Raw genomic sequence first — 16,242 nt, forward strand, 5'->3', positions numbered from 1 at the left:
CACTAATATTCACATTATAGGGTTCTCAGAAAGAAGAGAGAAAGGGCCTGAAAATTTTTGGAGAGATAATCACTGAATAGTCCCCCAACTTGGGAAAGGAAACAGCCACCCAAGTCCAGGAAGCACAGAGAGTACCTCACAGAATCAACCCAAAGAGGAACAACACATCAACGCACATAGTCATCAAATTGATAATTAAGGATGAGGAAAAAATATTAAAATTAGCAAGAGAAAAGCAACAAATAACATACAAGGGAACTCCCATAAAGTTATCAGCTAATTTTGCAACAGAAACTCTACAGGCCAGAAGAGAGTGGCATGATATATTTAAGTGATGAAAAGGGGAAACTTACAACCAAGAATACTGTATCTAGCAAGGCTCTCATTCAGACTTGATGGAGAAATCAAAACCTTCACAGATGAACAAAAGCTAAAAGATTTCAGCACCACCATACCAGCTTTACAACAAACGTTAAAGGACCTTCTCTAGTTGTCAAACCATAAGAAAGGAGAACAAAAAGAAGAAAGAAAAAAAAAAGAGAGACCTACAAAAGATTGCTTTGGCTGTTCTGGATCATTTGTGGTTCCTTATAAATTTTGGAATTGTTTGCTCTAGTTCTGTGAGGAATGTCATGAGTATTTTGATGGGGGTTGCAGTGTGTCTGTGGATTGCTTTGGGTAGTGTGGACATGTTGATAGTGTTGATTCTTCCAATCCAAGAGCACAAGAAATCTTTCCATTTCTTTGTGTCGTTTCAGTTTTTGGAGTATAGGTAACCTCCTTGGTTAAGTTTATTTCTAGGTATTTTGTTGTTTTTGATGTAATGGAAATATTTCTGCCAGTTATAAAATTCTGGTTTTTGAAGTGAAAAAAAAAAGTGAATGAAGGGCCACAAATGGCAAAATATCCTTTTTTATGGGTGAGTTGTATTCCATCACATATATTTATATATGCTGCATCTTCATAAACTATTCACTATTGATGTGCACTTAGGATGCTTCCATATCTTGGCAATTATAAATAATGTTGCTGTTAGTAACGGGGTATATGTATCTTTTTGAATTAATTCTAATTTTGTGGTTGGCTCTATTCCTTTGATAATTATGTAAGTTTTAAAAGATAAAGTTCTAAATGTTCTTAGAAACAGTGAACAGTAGATATATGTAAGTTAAAAATGCATGTGTAGTAAAAAAAAATGACCTATAAAACCATGAAAGACATGGAAGAAACTTAAAAGACATATTACTAAATGAAAGAAGCCAGTCTGAAAAGGCTACATACTGTACGATTCCAACCAAATGACATTCTAGAAAAGGCACAGCTACAGAAACAATAAAAAGATCATGGTTTCCATGGGTTTGAGGAGAGGGAGGGAGGGAGGAATGAATAGATGGAGCACAAGGGATTTTTAGGGCAATGAAGTTATTCTGTATGATACTATAGTGGTGGCTACATGTCATTGTGCATTTGTCAAAACCCATAGAATGTACAATATCAAGAGTGAACTCTAATGTAAACTATGGACTTTGGTTGATAATAATGTGTCCATGCTGGTTCATCAATTGTACCAAATATGCCACGCTGATGAAGGATGTTGAGGGTAGGGGAGTATATATGTGTGGGTGGGGAGGGCTGTGTGTGAACTCTGTATTTTCTGCTCATTTCTGCTGTGAACCTGAAACTGCTCTAAAAGAATAAAGTTTATTAAAAAAAAAGATGATACAGTAAAAAGAAGAATGTGTTAAGTGTCGACAGTATTCATAGACAGCATTGAATACTCTGGAAAGTCAGAAGCTTTACAGCTCACTTGTATCTTAGCTGATCAATACAGTTTAAGGAGATGGAATTTGAACAGGTTTTAGAGGACGGGTTAAAGTGTAAGCTTTTTGAAATGTAGTATCATTGATTTCACTGCATCATTTGATAATTCAAGCTGTTATGGTTTCTTAAATGCTTTGAAATCAATCATTCCTCAGAATTAAAAATTTTGGCTTTTCAAACCAAGGGATTACTAAATTACCTATTCTGTGTTATTAATTACTTATTCCCTTAGTGTGCTCTAGCTTGAGACTAGCAGTTTATTCTTGCATGTAAACAGACCTAAGGGTGACATACTATTACTTGAGATTATAATTATTTTCTAATTTAACTTTGCACAACTCATAAGTTATCTTATTAAATAATTATATTTGAAAGGGTTAAAATGCATTTAAACATTATCCCTAGTCTAAAAAGCAAACGTTTTATCTGTTGCTGTGACACAGCAATAGCGTTTCATTGGCCAGTTTAGTTTTGAAATTGTTAGTGAGGAAGACTGGTAGCTGTTGAAGTAAATTGACCTTTGTTGCTTGATTTTTGTTGTGGACCTGGCAGTGCTGCACGGATTTGTAGGTTCTACAGAACAGGATTTGATATTCATTTTTCTAATCTCACTCTTTGAGCCATGCTATGTATTTCACATGCGTTCAGTTGACAGATTTACATTTTGTGCCTGAGACTTGACTTTCTACATAGTTTTTAGCTGCCTGTTATGCCCTGAAATGTGTTATTCTACTATGTGGTATATTGGCACCTTTATCATGACCCATGAAGTCTTAGGGAAGATATATTTTAATGCTAAAATCAGCATTAATTTATGTGCATCCAGATAGTTTTGTTTAGTTGATGTTTCATTTGGTTATGTTTTTTTCAGGGCTTATTTAAACTCAAATATTCAAGGTCTGCTATTAGGGAAATGCCATAAACATTTGTCTACTCCCGGAAAGGCAAATGGAACAGCAAATGGAGATCAATAAAAATGACATTTCAGAATGCTAGCCTGCAATTTGTGAGTCATGCTGAGCCATGCAGCAGAATGAATTTCTTCTCCTCACACCCCGGGTTATGTGTTGTAAGTACAAATAAGGAGGGTGCGCTGAATAATCCTTAGCTCTGGAGAGTCTCAGGTTCTTCCTACCAAACTTAAAAAAAAAAACTTGTGTCTGAATGTTAAATTTAAAGCCATATGGTTGAATGATTATGATGTGATTTTGAATAGAGAGAAGTATGCACAAGATCTCAGTTGATCTTTGTCAAGAGGAGGTTAATAAACTAGCAATAAAAGCTTTCTGAAGGACAGTTTCGACAAGGCACAAAAAAATACATCAGTGGAGTTTCATTTTACGTTGTTCTTCTTTTCCTTCTTTTAAAATAAACTTAGTGCCTTAAGATAGTCCTATATAGTGAGGGAATTGTCACACTAGCTCCTCATTGCTTTGAACTTTCATCTCTTCCTGGTGATTCTGCAGCTTCTCCTGCATTCAGTTGGCATTGCTTGGTATGTGACAGGCAGTCCTTTTGTATGCGTTTAAGCAACAGGACCTGATACAGCATCATCTATTTGGGGAGCTTCCTTTCTCCTTTTTCCTATAAAGCCCTTGATTGTTTTCATCATTTATTCAACGATGAAAATTTACTTCTCTAACGTGAAACGTATGCTTCACCTTCATTGCTCTGTTCTGGTTCCTGACTGCATGTGTAGTAACTTTGTGTTTTGGGACTGGATCATAGGGTAATGGCAGTGACACTCCACTTGTGGTCTGGCTGATGGCAGTTACAAATCACATCTCAATACTGTAGATGCTAAAATGTGAAAATGTATGCATCTTAGAAGTGATGAAATGGGGTGATTGGATTTTGCTTTGTGATCCAGTCTGACAGGCTTTCTTTTAATGGGTGGATATAGCCTGTTTTCATAGTGGATATGACAGATATGCTTGGTCTTAGTTTTGTTGTATTGTTTTATGCTTTCTGTTTTTATTGCCTCTTTTTATTCTCTTTCACGTTCTGGTCTGTGTTTGCTTTTCTTTTTTTAATGTGTGTTTCTTCTATATTTTTGTTCTAATCGTTGCTTTTGTAACTTTTTATACCATATTTAATCCTTTTTTTTTTTTTTAAAGATTGTCTTCATCTAAAAATGAGAATTGATGACTTAGTATATTTCTTTTTCCTTTCTCTTTTTTTCTACGATTACTATCCAATTTTAGTTGATTATTTCTTTTTAGGGTTAACTTTTATGTCTTTCAATAGTGCTTGTAGCTCTTTTGATTGTTCAGTTTTAAATGATATCTTTTGTCCCCTGGCTCTAAAACATGAGAAAATCAGTATACTTCCACTACCTCCCACTTTCTATTCCCCTTCTCCTACCACTTTTATTTAGATTTATATTATTTACATTTTGTACTCTACCTATAATACCCATATTTGTTTCTGTTTTTATTCTGTGGTTAAATGGATTTAGTGCTGACTGACAGCCCCTTTGCTGTACTTTCTTCTCTTATCTCCTATTTGCCTGAAATTCATCCTCTAGCAGTTTTAATTTTTTTTAAAAGCTTTTACTAATCAAAAATTTTTAAATAAAGATATCTATATGGCTATCATAAGATTCCATTTATATAAAAAATGTATAGCTCATAATGACGTCTTTCCTACACTGCTTTTTGTTTTCCTCCTAGTTAATAGCAGTTTTGGAATTTTTTGCTGTTAAAGTGCTGTTTGCTTAGTTATTTATGCACTTATCACTGATTCAACTGCAGACTCTGCCAGGATTATTTGAATCCTTTTAGAACATTCAGATGTAGCATCATCCATCAGTTTCGTCTTCTTGGAGAAATCTGTCCCAGAGCTTTCAGAAGTGCTCCCATTTGGGATGGTTGTCCTTTCTGCTTGGCATCCAGTTGTTCAACAGGTTCTTCATGAAGGATCAAGGTTAGATAACCATATACCCTGAGTTCTTCCAAGTCTATATGTTTGTTTAACTCCTTTGTTCTTTTTTTCTTGAAAGTTTTTTATTAGCTAACACATGGTAAAAGAACGTACGGTACTTTTAAGTCCATTAAGATACTTTTAAATATACTTAATAGTTCAATGTGTTGATTCAAACTTTAGGTTCTTAAAACATTTTTTAACAAGTATACTAGTCAAATGTTTCTACTATTAAGTCCAATTAATTTAGTTTTTAAAATCAAATCAAATCATCACAAAGAGACAAACATTCATAGTACTCATTGCTTTGAAATCATAGTTACATGGAGGAGTGAAAATTAAGTTGGGAAACTAGAATCCATTTAATAAACTCTTTGATCAGATTCTCTGGAACAAAACCCCTCCTTTACCTACATTAGTCTTTTTTTTTTTCTGGTGGAAATACTCTTTTTTTTTTTTTTTTTTTTTTTGACGAGTTTTGACATGAAGGTATCTTGTGAAACCATCACCACAATTAAGAATATCATTACTGCCAGAAGTTTCCTCTTCTGCCATCGTCCTGTATTCCTCCGTCCCCAAACACCGCAGGCAACCACTGATCTGCTTTCTGTCACTATAGATTAATTTGCATTTTCTGGAATTTTGTATTAAGGAATTATACAATATATACTATTTTTTGAGGGGAGGTGTGTCTGGCTTCTTTTACTTGGCATAACTATTTTTGATATTCATCCGTGTTGGTGTGTGTATCATTAATTCATTCCTTCTTATTCCTGAATAATATTCTGTTGCAATGATATATTTTCACTTGTTTTTAGACACTTAGGTTGCCTCTAGTTATTGCCTATCAAATAAACCATCTATGAACATTTGTGTATAAGTTTTTTTGCAGACTCATGTTTTTATTTCTCTTGGGTAATTACCTAGGAGTAGAATGGCTGGATCATATGATAAATACATGCTTAACAGTACAAAACTACCAAGCTGTTTTCCAAAGTAGCTACATCATTTTACATTCCCACTAGCAATTTATGAGGGTTCCAGTTTGTCTCCATTCTCCACAATACAATTATCTGTCTTTTTAGTTAATAACCATCGTGGTGGGTGTGATGTGGTAACACGTTGTTTTGATTTGCATTTCCTTGATGGCTAAAGATGTTGAGCATCTTTCCATGTGCTTATTGGCTATTTGTATATCTTCTTTGGAGAAATGTCTATTCATTTTCTTTGCTATTTTTTAAATTGGGCTAATTTTTTTTATTGTTGAGTTACGAGTTCTTATGTATTGTAGCTGCAGTTCCTTTACCAGATATACTATTGGCAAACATTTTGCATTCTTGAGTTGTCTTTACATTTTCTTGATGGTATCCTTTGCAACACAAAAGTTTTTAATTTTGATTAAGTCCAATTTTTTTTTCTTTTATTGCTTTTGATGAGTGTATTTTGAGGAAAAAAGTTTAAAATTTGAATGTCCAATTTATTGTTGTTTTAAATACTTTGTGCTTTTTAAGTCCTATTTAAGAAATTCTTGCCGAATTCAATCATTATTTTCTCCTGTGTTTTCTTCTAGAAGTTTCATAGTTTTAGCTCTTAGATTTAGGTTATGATCCATTTTGGCTTAGTTTTTCAATGTGTTATGACATAAGGGTCAGGCTTTTGAACTTCTTCAGCAGTATTTGTTGAAAGTTTTATCCTTTCCACATTGAATTGACTTGGCCCCTGATTTAGTTTCCTTTTGTTGCGGTCATAGATTACCACAAACTTGGTAATCAAGTTGGTGGCTTTAAACAACACAGATTTATTCTCTTACAGTTCTGGAGGTCCCTAGTTCACAATCAGTCTCACTAGACTAAAGTTGAGCTGTTGGCAGGAGAGGGTGTTTCTTCCGAAAAATCAAGGGAGAATCTGTCTTCTTGCCTTTTCCAGCTTCCAGAGGCTGCCTGTATTTCCTGACTTGTGGCTCCTTTCGTCATCTTCAAAGTACGTCACTTCAGTTTCAGTTCTGTCATCTCATTGTCTTCTCCCTAACTTTATACTGCCGCCTTCTTGAAAGAACCCTTGTGATTACATTGGGCCCATTCAGTTAATACAGGATAATCTTCCCATCTCAAGATCATTGACTTAATCACATCTGCAAAGTCCCTTTGGCCAAATTCTTAGGTTCTAGGGATTAGGATATGGGCATCTTTGTGGGGGCATTGTTCAGCCTGCTGCAGCACCTTTGTCAAAAGGCTGTTGACCATTTATGTGGGTCTTTTTCTGGATTCTCTGCTCTGTTTTACTGACCCATATGTATATTTTTATACAATGATCACATTGTCTTGATTACTGTGAATTTATAGTAAGTTGTCTTGAAATCAGGTAGTGTTGAAAGTCTAATTTTGCTTTTCTTTTTCAAAGCTGTTTTGGCTGTTCTATATCCTTATCTTTTTCATATGAATTTTAGAATCATTTTTTTCAGTATCTACAAGAAGCCCTGCTGGGATTTTAATTGAAATTTTGCTGAATTTATAGGTAAAATTCAAGAGAATTGACATCTTAATAATACTGAGATTTCTAGTCCATGGCCAGGGTATATCTCTCCAGTTGCTAAATCATCTTTAATTTTTCTCTGTGACATTTTGTAATTTTCAGTGTAGTGGGGTTATGTATCTCTTGTCAGATTTATCCCTAAATATTTTATATTTTTAATGCTGTTTTAAATTGTTATGTTTCAGATTTCAGTTATTGCTGGTTTATAATATTGCAATTGATTTTTGTATATTAATCTTTTATCCTTATTAAGCTTACTTACTAGTCTTAGCAGCTTTTTTGAAGATTTCCTTAGGACTTTCTACATACATGATCATGTTGCCTGTGAATAAAGAGGTTTTAATGTTTCCTTTCTAATCTATGCCTTTTATTTCTTGCCTTATCAAAGTGGCTAGGATTCCCAGTCAGTGTTGAGTAGAAATGTTAAGAATAGGTAGCCTTGCTTTATCTCGGTCTCAGGAGGAATGCATTCAGTCTCTCATTAATATGGTGTCAGCTGTAGATTTTTCTTACATGCCGTTTATCAGGTTGTGGAAGTCCCTTTCTGTTTCTAGTTTTTTGAGAATCTTTATCACAAATGGATGTTTGATTTCTGTCAAGTGCCTTTTTTTCTGCATCTAATGAGAAGATAATTTTTTTAGACTGTTATATAATGAATAGCACTGACTGAATCCAAACATTAAAGCAACTTTGCATTCCTGGGGTCAACTACACTTGATCATGATGTATTACTGCCTTTATGTATGTGTTTTTGATTGACTAAAATTTTATTAATTTTGAGTTTGTGTTCATTAAGTATAGTGGTCTTTAGTTTTCTTACAACTTTTTTTTTGGTTTTGGCATTGGAGTAACATTGGCCTAATGAAATGAATTGGAAATTATACCCTCCTTTCTGTTTTCTGGAAGACTTCATATGGAATTGATATTGCTCCACTGTTTTCTTGTTACCAGTGAGAAATGTGATATCATTCTTTCGTGCTACAACAGAAGAATAATTGTGACAGAAAGAACAGATGGCTGTTCAAAAACTGTCTGATCCTTTATAGTCCCTTGCTTTTGAAGGTTTATCCTTTAGCCTTTTGGCAGAACCAGAGCAGCGTTTGGGGTGGGGCTAGTTCCTCCCCACTCCTGAGGCTGTCCCTCCAGAGCTCTCCACCTGATGCTTGTGGACGCGGAGGTGTCTCACTCTGCCCGGCGGTGTTCATCTGCTCCCCCTCGGCGGGTAGTCTTCTCATGCACATGCCAGTCAGTCCTCAGCACAGGCTGGAGGGGAACCTCAGCAAAGTTCCGAGGCTCCCTCAGTGTCATGCTCGCCATCTGCCCTCCGCATGCTCTGTGCATAAGGTCTCCCTGCTCTCCCCTGTGACTCTGGCCTCCCTGGCCACCACCAATTCTAACTCTGCATGGTCAACTCAGTGTGCTCCATTGGGGTCTCCGTCCTGTGCTGCCATCTGTCCACAGGAGGAAGCGGGCAGCTGTTCCCACTCATGCCTCTGCTCCCTTCTCTTCTCATTCGTGGTTTGAGCTGCCACTTGTCCACACATGCCACATGAAACTGATTTCATATATTATCTGTTTTTTGAGGGCCAGGATGGTAAATGTGGTCTCTGTTGCTCTCTCATGGCTAGATGTGGACATCTTCAACAATGAACAGTTACTAATGGGCGGTAATAGTAGTAAATTCAGTTTATCTATTGCTGAGGAGGGTACTGGTTTTTTCCACTTGCATTTCATGGCTCTGCTGACATTCTTACTGTGAATTACTATTAAGATTTCTTCTAATAGCGCTCTCCTTTTTCTTTCCAGTCATAGATGAAGCTGTCAAAAAAAAAACAGTTATCATAGAAATAGAAGCATTTAAATTACTGGCACAGTAAGCTTATTTCTTGCTGTAACCCATTCAGAACATCTATTTGTCACTGCCTTCGGTGCTCTGAAGTGAAACTGTGCTTAGATACAAAAAGTTTTAAAACCCACTTTGATTCTATGTCAAGTTTCCAGTTTTTATAGTGCAGTTCAGAGTTCAGTTCTATGGAAACCATATGACTCTTCTCAAACTCTTAAGACTCCTTTAGTGCACTGTTTGACATGCTTAGATGGAGACATTTCTGACCCTTCATGAGCCCCAGTAATCTTACTTATTTTCCTTTTGTTTTCTTACTCTGGTTTCTTAGCTGGTATTGCATGTACAAAATCAGTTTTTAAAACATATTAACTGTGATCATATTCTCTTTTTAATCATCAATAATAAAATGAAAAGAAAAAAAAGTAGTGATGTTGAAATCAGATATAAGGGTGACTTGTAAGGGATCAAATAGGGTATCTGGTATTGTATTTTTTTTAGGCTTTAATTATTATTTTGCTGTTTTGGGGGTGAGCGTCTCAGAACTGCTTCCATCAGTACTGCTAAGAATAGAGGAACTTTGTAAGAACATTTTTGCTTTTAGGAGGTAATTTTTCTTGCTGAGTATGCCATAAGAAATTGAAGAATGATCTTAATTTCTCATTTTAAAATGACTGTCTTACCGAGCCAGACTGTTTAACACTTCCAAGTTAGAACACATGGATTTGTCAATAAATTTAAAGGTGATAGTAGTCTCCATTACTACTAAGTTGTTTGAGTAATATATTATATTCACATTTTAAATGGATATTGATCTTCATCCAGTGACTAAATTGCAGCATCTCAATTCTCATGAAATCGCTGATTCTTTTCCACTTTGTAGGTATACAGCCAGACATAAATTCAAGCCAACATTCCACAGATTTTTTTGGTACCTTTGCTTCTTTACGCGGTAGTCTTTGGAAAGTAATAATACTTTTTGCATATTAAAACTGTCAAAGATCAATTGTCTTTAAAGCAACAAACTTAAAATATATTCCTTTGTATTTTGTTGTGTCTTGCAGGTACTTGAAGTTTATTGAGTTGCCCTTGTCTCAGAGGAAGTTTTGTCAAAGATGTCAGCAGTTGGTACTGCCAGACGACGGGGAGAAGCACCGTGAGCATCAGATAGTGGGTGACGTCTCCATCACCCAGTTAAAAAGGCCCAGTCAGCTCCTCTGTCCCTTGGAAAACAAGAAGACAAATGCCCAGTATTTGTTTGCTGATAGGAGCTGTCTGTTCTTAGTGGACCTGCTCTCTACCCTTGGGTTCAGAAGAGTACTGTGTGTTGGAACACCAAGGTATGTTATGTGGTATTTTAAACACTTCTATCACCCCTATTGAAAGTGTAAGAAAAATTTTTAAGTAGTTATTTACTATGTGCAGGGTACAACATGAAGCTTCAGGTGTGCAAAGGAAGCATAAAGCATGGTCCCTCTGTGAAAGTTTGTAATCTTTATTCCGTCTGAGAGAAATCCTTACAGATTTCTGATATGTGATAGGAGATGCTTTCTGATTTGATTCTTAAGTTGTTTATTATAACTTTAGAATTCTTTGTTTCAGAAAAGTTCTACTCTTTAACAAATATCTGCAAAATTGAAATGACGCTTATATCTGTCAAATTTTCTTCAGTGTTTCATTGAAACACTAGAAAGATCAGGAGAACATGGGTGGGTTTTTATTTGTTTGCTTGTTGTCTGTGGCATGTGTAATTTCTTATTAAATTTGCTTTCACTAATTGCTTTAGGTTGCATGAGCTGATCAGGTTGAAAACATCAGGTGACGAGAAGTCTAACATTAAAAGCCTTTTATTGGATATTGATTTTCGGTAGGTTTACAAAGTATATTTATTCTCCTTCATTGTCTCCTGTTTCTTTTTAATGGCTTCCTCCTGTTAATCCTGTTACAATCCTTTACCCAACATTGAGAAGCAGTAATGTGTTACAAGCATCATGTTAATCAGAGAAACTCAACATGGACTCTTCCATATTTCAGACAGGGAGGCGGTAGGTTGCTCTTTTTGCTAGTGTGCTTCCTAAATTTTCTCTGTGAATGGGTCCAGCTGTCTTTGGCTTATAATTTAGAGATACATTTTTATTGAATGAAATTTCTTCTCATATACTTGTTTTTCAAAGGTAATTCTGAATTACCTCTAGGATTTTGTTTTGTCATGATGTTTTAAATGTGATGACATTTATTTTAATATTTTTACCAGATGATGTGCTTTCTGTCTTTCACTGGACATAGCCTGAAGTGAAGAGAGTGCTAACTGTGGAAAAGACAGGTCCCCAGGCAGAGGATAAGCAAACAGATATGCTTTGTGGGAGAGGGTCAGAATTAAATGACACCTGATATGTTGGACAAACAGAAGAGACAGCAGACCATACCTTGACTCCCCTGTGGTGATAATTGAGAAGATACGGGTTTCTGATTTACAACACAGAATGGCAAACGTGTCCATCCATAGACTCTCTGATTCTGTAAACTTGAAGTACTCTTCCTAGTTTCTGTAATTGTTTGAATTCCAGGAGTTCATGGTGAGTGTGTAAGACACCGTGTTCTTAGTATATTTCACTTGTTCTTGAGTGTATTGAAGGAATCATGCTTTGAGTTTCTTTTTATTTAACCTGATAGAGTCTATTTGGCTAATATTCCAATATTTACTGGAGAGAATCTATGAAATGATATATACTTTTTCTTCCTAATAACAAGGCAGACAGATTTTTAAAGTGTAAAAGTTCACAATAAAAAGTATAGCTTTCGTCTTTATTTTTCTTTAGATTTCCAAGTAAACTTTAGGTTATCTAAGATAAGCAGGTACATTTCTCAGAAATAAGCCACACTTTCTGTAACTTTCATCTCATATTAACAGAACTAGCACACTTTACAAATACCTGCTTGATGTGAGCGATCCTCAGCGAAATCGAATCCCCTAGGTGATAATACAGACTTCTTCAAGAAAACTCAGTTTCTTTTTTTAAATTGAGGTATGATTCACTTAAAATTTACCATTTTAAAGTGAGTATTTCAGCAGTTTCTGGTATATTCACTAAGTTTTGCGTCCACCCCCCATAATTCCAGAACGTTTTTAATAACACTGAAAAGAAACTCCTTACTTCCCCTAATAACCCCGCTAATCTGCTTTCTGTCTCCATAGATTTGTCTGTTCTGGTTGTTTTATACAAATGGAATCATACAATGTGTGACCTCTGTCTGGCCTCTTTCACTTAACATAATGTTTTCAAGGTTCATCCATGTCTTAGCAGATAAGTGTACTTTTAAAAAATAGCTGTATAATTTTCCATTGTATGAATATGGTAGTTTCTTTTTTTAACTACCACGTGTCTTTCCTAAAATATTATTGTTAAATTATCACAAATGTATTATTTTAAAGGTAGAAGTTTAACTTTTAGGTTCTTTTAATACCATTATTAACAATAACTATTAACAATAACTGAAATTTAGTGAATGTTTGTTATGTGTCAAACTCTGTTCTAACTTACCTGGTCCTCATAATAGCCCTGTTAGGTAGATGCTATTACCATTCTCCTTTTCCTCAGAGGAGAAAACTGAGGTGCAAAGACATTAAATAACTTGACCACAGTCACAGTTTATAAATGGCCAGTCAGTCTGGCTCCAAAAATTAAGTTGTCCTCTGGAAATAACCTTGCTTTTGAAAGTGTATATAAGCCTTTCTTATATAGCTCATTTCTTTCTTGTCATCCTTCTGTCTTTCCCTTTCTCCATCTACAGCAGTTTTCCAATGAGTTAATAACTGGTTTCCAGATTATTCATATATTTAGAATAAGGCACTTACAGTAGTCAGGGATCTTTCATTAGAGGCCTGGACATCTGTTTATGTCAGAGAGCACGTACTGGCTCTCGTTACTGGAGTCTAGGATACAGCAGGCTTTAGCCCAGTTGAGATCCTGGGCCTCACACAATGTTGTTAAGGCCATAACAGGTATATATCTATGAGTAGAATTGCTTGGTCATACAGTAATTTTATGTTTAACTTCTTGAGGAACTGCCAAAATGTTTTCCAAAGTGACTGCACTGTTTTGTATTCCCAACAGCAATGTAGGAGAGTTCCAGTTTCTCTACATCCTTGTTAACACTGTTGCTGTCTATCTTTTTGAGTCCTGTCTCATTGTGGTTTGTTTTGCATTTTATTGATGGCTAATGATTTTCATATGCTTATGGCCAATTGTTTATCTTTTTGGAGAAATAGCTATACAATTCTTTACTCATTTTTTAATAGGTTATTTGTCTTATTGTTGAATTGAAAGAGTTCTTAATATATTATGGGTACTGGACCCTTATCAGATATGTGATTTGCAAATATTTTCTCCCATTTTGTGGGTAGTCTTTTTGCTTTTGATGAAGTCTCTTTTTTCTTTGGTTGTTTGTGTTTTAGGTGTCATATCTAAGAAACTATTATTTAACCCAAAGCCGTGAATATTTACACTTGTTTTTTGTAAGAGTTTTAAATTTTAGCTCTTACATTTAGTTCATTGATTTGAGTTAATTTTTGCATATGGTATGAGATAGGGGTCCAGCTTCATTCTCTACATGTGGATATCTGTTACCATGGTGCCATTTGTTAAAATGATTATTCTTTTCCCATTGAATTCTCTTGGCACCTTATTGAAAAGCAAATAATCATAAATGTATGGATTTATTTGTAGACTCTCAATTCTTTTCCGTTGAACTGTCTGTCCTTATGCCAGTCCCACACAGTCTTGATTATTGTTGTTTCGTAGTAAGTTTTGAAATTGGGAAATGTGAATCTTTCAATTTAATTCTTTTCCTAGATTGTTTTGGCCATGGTGGGTTCCTTGCATTTCTGTATGAATTTTAGAATCAGCTTGTTAATTTCTACAAAAAAGCCAGCTGGGGATTTTATAGGGATTGTGTTGAATTTGAAGATCAATTTGGGGAGTATTTACATCTTAATATTAAGTGTTCTGGTTCATGAATATGAGGTGTCTTTTCATTTATTTAGATCTTCTTTAATTTCTTTAAATAATATTTTGTAGTTTCCAGTGTACAGGTCTTCTTGTACTTCTTTTGTTAAATTTATTCCTAAACACTTTATTCTTTTTTGTTGCTATTGTAAATTAAATTGTTTTCTTAATTTTATTTTGTTTGTGTTTGTTGTTGTTTTGGGGGGAATTAATTTTATTTATTTACTTATTTTGATGGAGGTCCTGGGGATTGCTAAGCATACACTCTACCACTGAGCTGTATCCTCTCATCTTAATTTTATTTTGTATTGTTCATGGCTGATACCCTGATTTACTTGTTTTTTAAAAAATTGTGATAAGATACACATAGCATAAAATTTACTGTTAATTATTTTTAAAGTGTACTGTTCAGTGAAGTACATTCACATCATTGTGCACCATTCTCTAGAACTCTTTGCATCTTAACTGCTTTACTTTTAATTTGAAAGATTTATATGGCCCTTTAACTCTTTTGCTTAAATGCTGTGCCTTGTAGTTTTACCTTTTTTGAGCCTGTAGTTGAAATTCCCTGGTCAGAGTAGGGAGTAGGGAGTAGGGAATGTGGATGAAATTCACATGTGGAATACACAGATGCTTTTTTCTTTCCATGTCTATAAACTTCTGTGTGTGTGTTGCAAATAAAAGCTGAAGGTATTGTATTGTGAATGTCTTGGCTTAGCTTCTTTGGTAGCATACTCTGTTTCTGAGTCAGTTCTGGAAAATCAGCATTGGGTGCTAAGAGAGGGCTGGTTTATTGAAATACGTTAGTAGCCAGGATGAACTCAGTCTGTTGCCTGTATTTACGTTATGATGGAGTGTGGGATGGGTTCAGATTTCTCACAAGGACCATAATTAAATCAGGAAAAATTCCTGTGTGGTGTAGAGTGGCAGTGAAGAGTTCCTTTTGACTTTGGTTTGTTGCCCTGCAAAAGGTCTGTGCAAGGCTGCAGAGAGCTCTCAACTCCAGTGTTCTATATAGATGCGCTATAAATGTCCTTTTCAGGGGGTCTAAGATATGAAGTTAGCATTTGCTAAGATGGATTTCTATGTGCTCTAATTTTAGCATGAAAGATGTGAAACTGTTTGGTAAACTATCATCCAAATAAAGTTATATCAAAAAAATGAATTTCTTAGGTTCATTTCATGAACTAATTTTATTCAGCTCTTGATTACATTTCCTGTGTGTAGAACATGTTTCACACTTGGAAACTGACTCTCATTTAAGGAGAATGAATGGCCAAATTAAATGAATGTCCTTTTGAGCAGTTTTCAAGTGCATGCATTTCTGATTGGTTTTGTTTGCCTTATTCATTGGAGAGAATAATTCTTTGTGGCTGACTTCATTTTAAGAGGATAATGTTGAGTGATTTTTCATAATTTAAATATGAATAATTTTGCTATCTTGTTTGTGTTTGATGGAAACTTAGCTGAAATCTTGGCTTTTTTTTTTCTCTCTGGCTATGCCCGCTGCTGCCCAGAACGTTGGACAGGTGTGCTGTGATGAATTTTATGTAAATAAAATTTTTATTTTTAATTAAAAAAAATGACTATTGTGTCGTGAAGCAGTGAAAAAATGGAGGAGGGTGGAAATATCTTTAAAAAGGAATTATATTTTCCTTGCTCGCACAAAGCAATGCAAGAGATAAGAACACCCTCAAATGATAGTTGATCCACAACTGTAGTCGTATTGATATATATATAAATTAAATAATTGATATAGATGTATTATCAGCTATTTAGAATTTTGTTAAATAGGAACACTTTTGTTTATTAATGATAATTGACATTGTCCCACAGTTTTTGGAATGTTCCTTAGATCACAGTATATAGTTTAAATATTTTTCAGTTATCTAAACTTTCTGTTTATTTCTTTAGTGCACATTTATATTTTATGAAATCAGCAGGTGTACTAGCAGTACCTTAAATGATATTAAGGGATAGTGTACTGAGAATGGCAAACAGCTGTTCTTCCATCTCCACAGAACAAGAAGAAATGGATTTAGATTATAGGAGGAGAAACATAATTCTCTAATATTAGAGACATTAAGACATAAATCTTTATAGCTGGTGTTTATTAAA

General features: G+C 34.9%; 1 protein-coding gene across 5 annotated transcripts in view; it reads left to right on the forward strand.

Moving 5' to 3' along the window:
- The window catches only part of ZCCHC4 (zinc finger CCHC-type containing 4), a 42,477-nt gene that overhangs the window by 6,185 nt on the left and 20,050 nt on the right, over positions 1-16,242 (forward strand). For 4 of the 5 annotated variants that reach the window (XR_004325331.1, XM_032495138.1, XM_032495162.1 and 1 more), the window contains exons 4-5: positions 10,183-10,458; positions 10,905-10,985. Coding sequence is in view for 2 of the 5 variants with exons in the window: in XM_032495138.1 (XP_032351029.1) it covers positions 10,183-10,458; positions 10,905-10,985 (357 nt within the window). In the remaining 3 variants the exon portion in view is untranslated. The remainder of the gene's footprint in view (positions 1-10,182; positions 10,459-10,904; positions 10,986-16,242) is intronic. The other variant, XM_032495146.1, reaches the window with a different exon arrangement.

This window comes from Camelus ferus, chromosome 2 (genome assembly GCF_009834535.1).
Source record: "Camelus ferus isolate YT-003-E chromosome 2, BCGSAC_Cfer_1.0, whole genome shotgun sequence".
NCBI classification, from domain to species: domain Eukaryota; kingdom Metazoa; phylum Chordata; class Mammalia; order Artiodactyla; family Camelidae; genus Camelus; species Camelus ferus.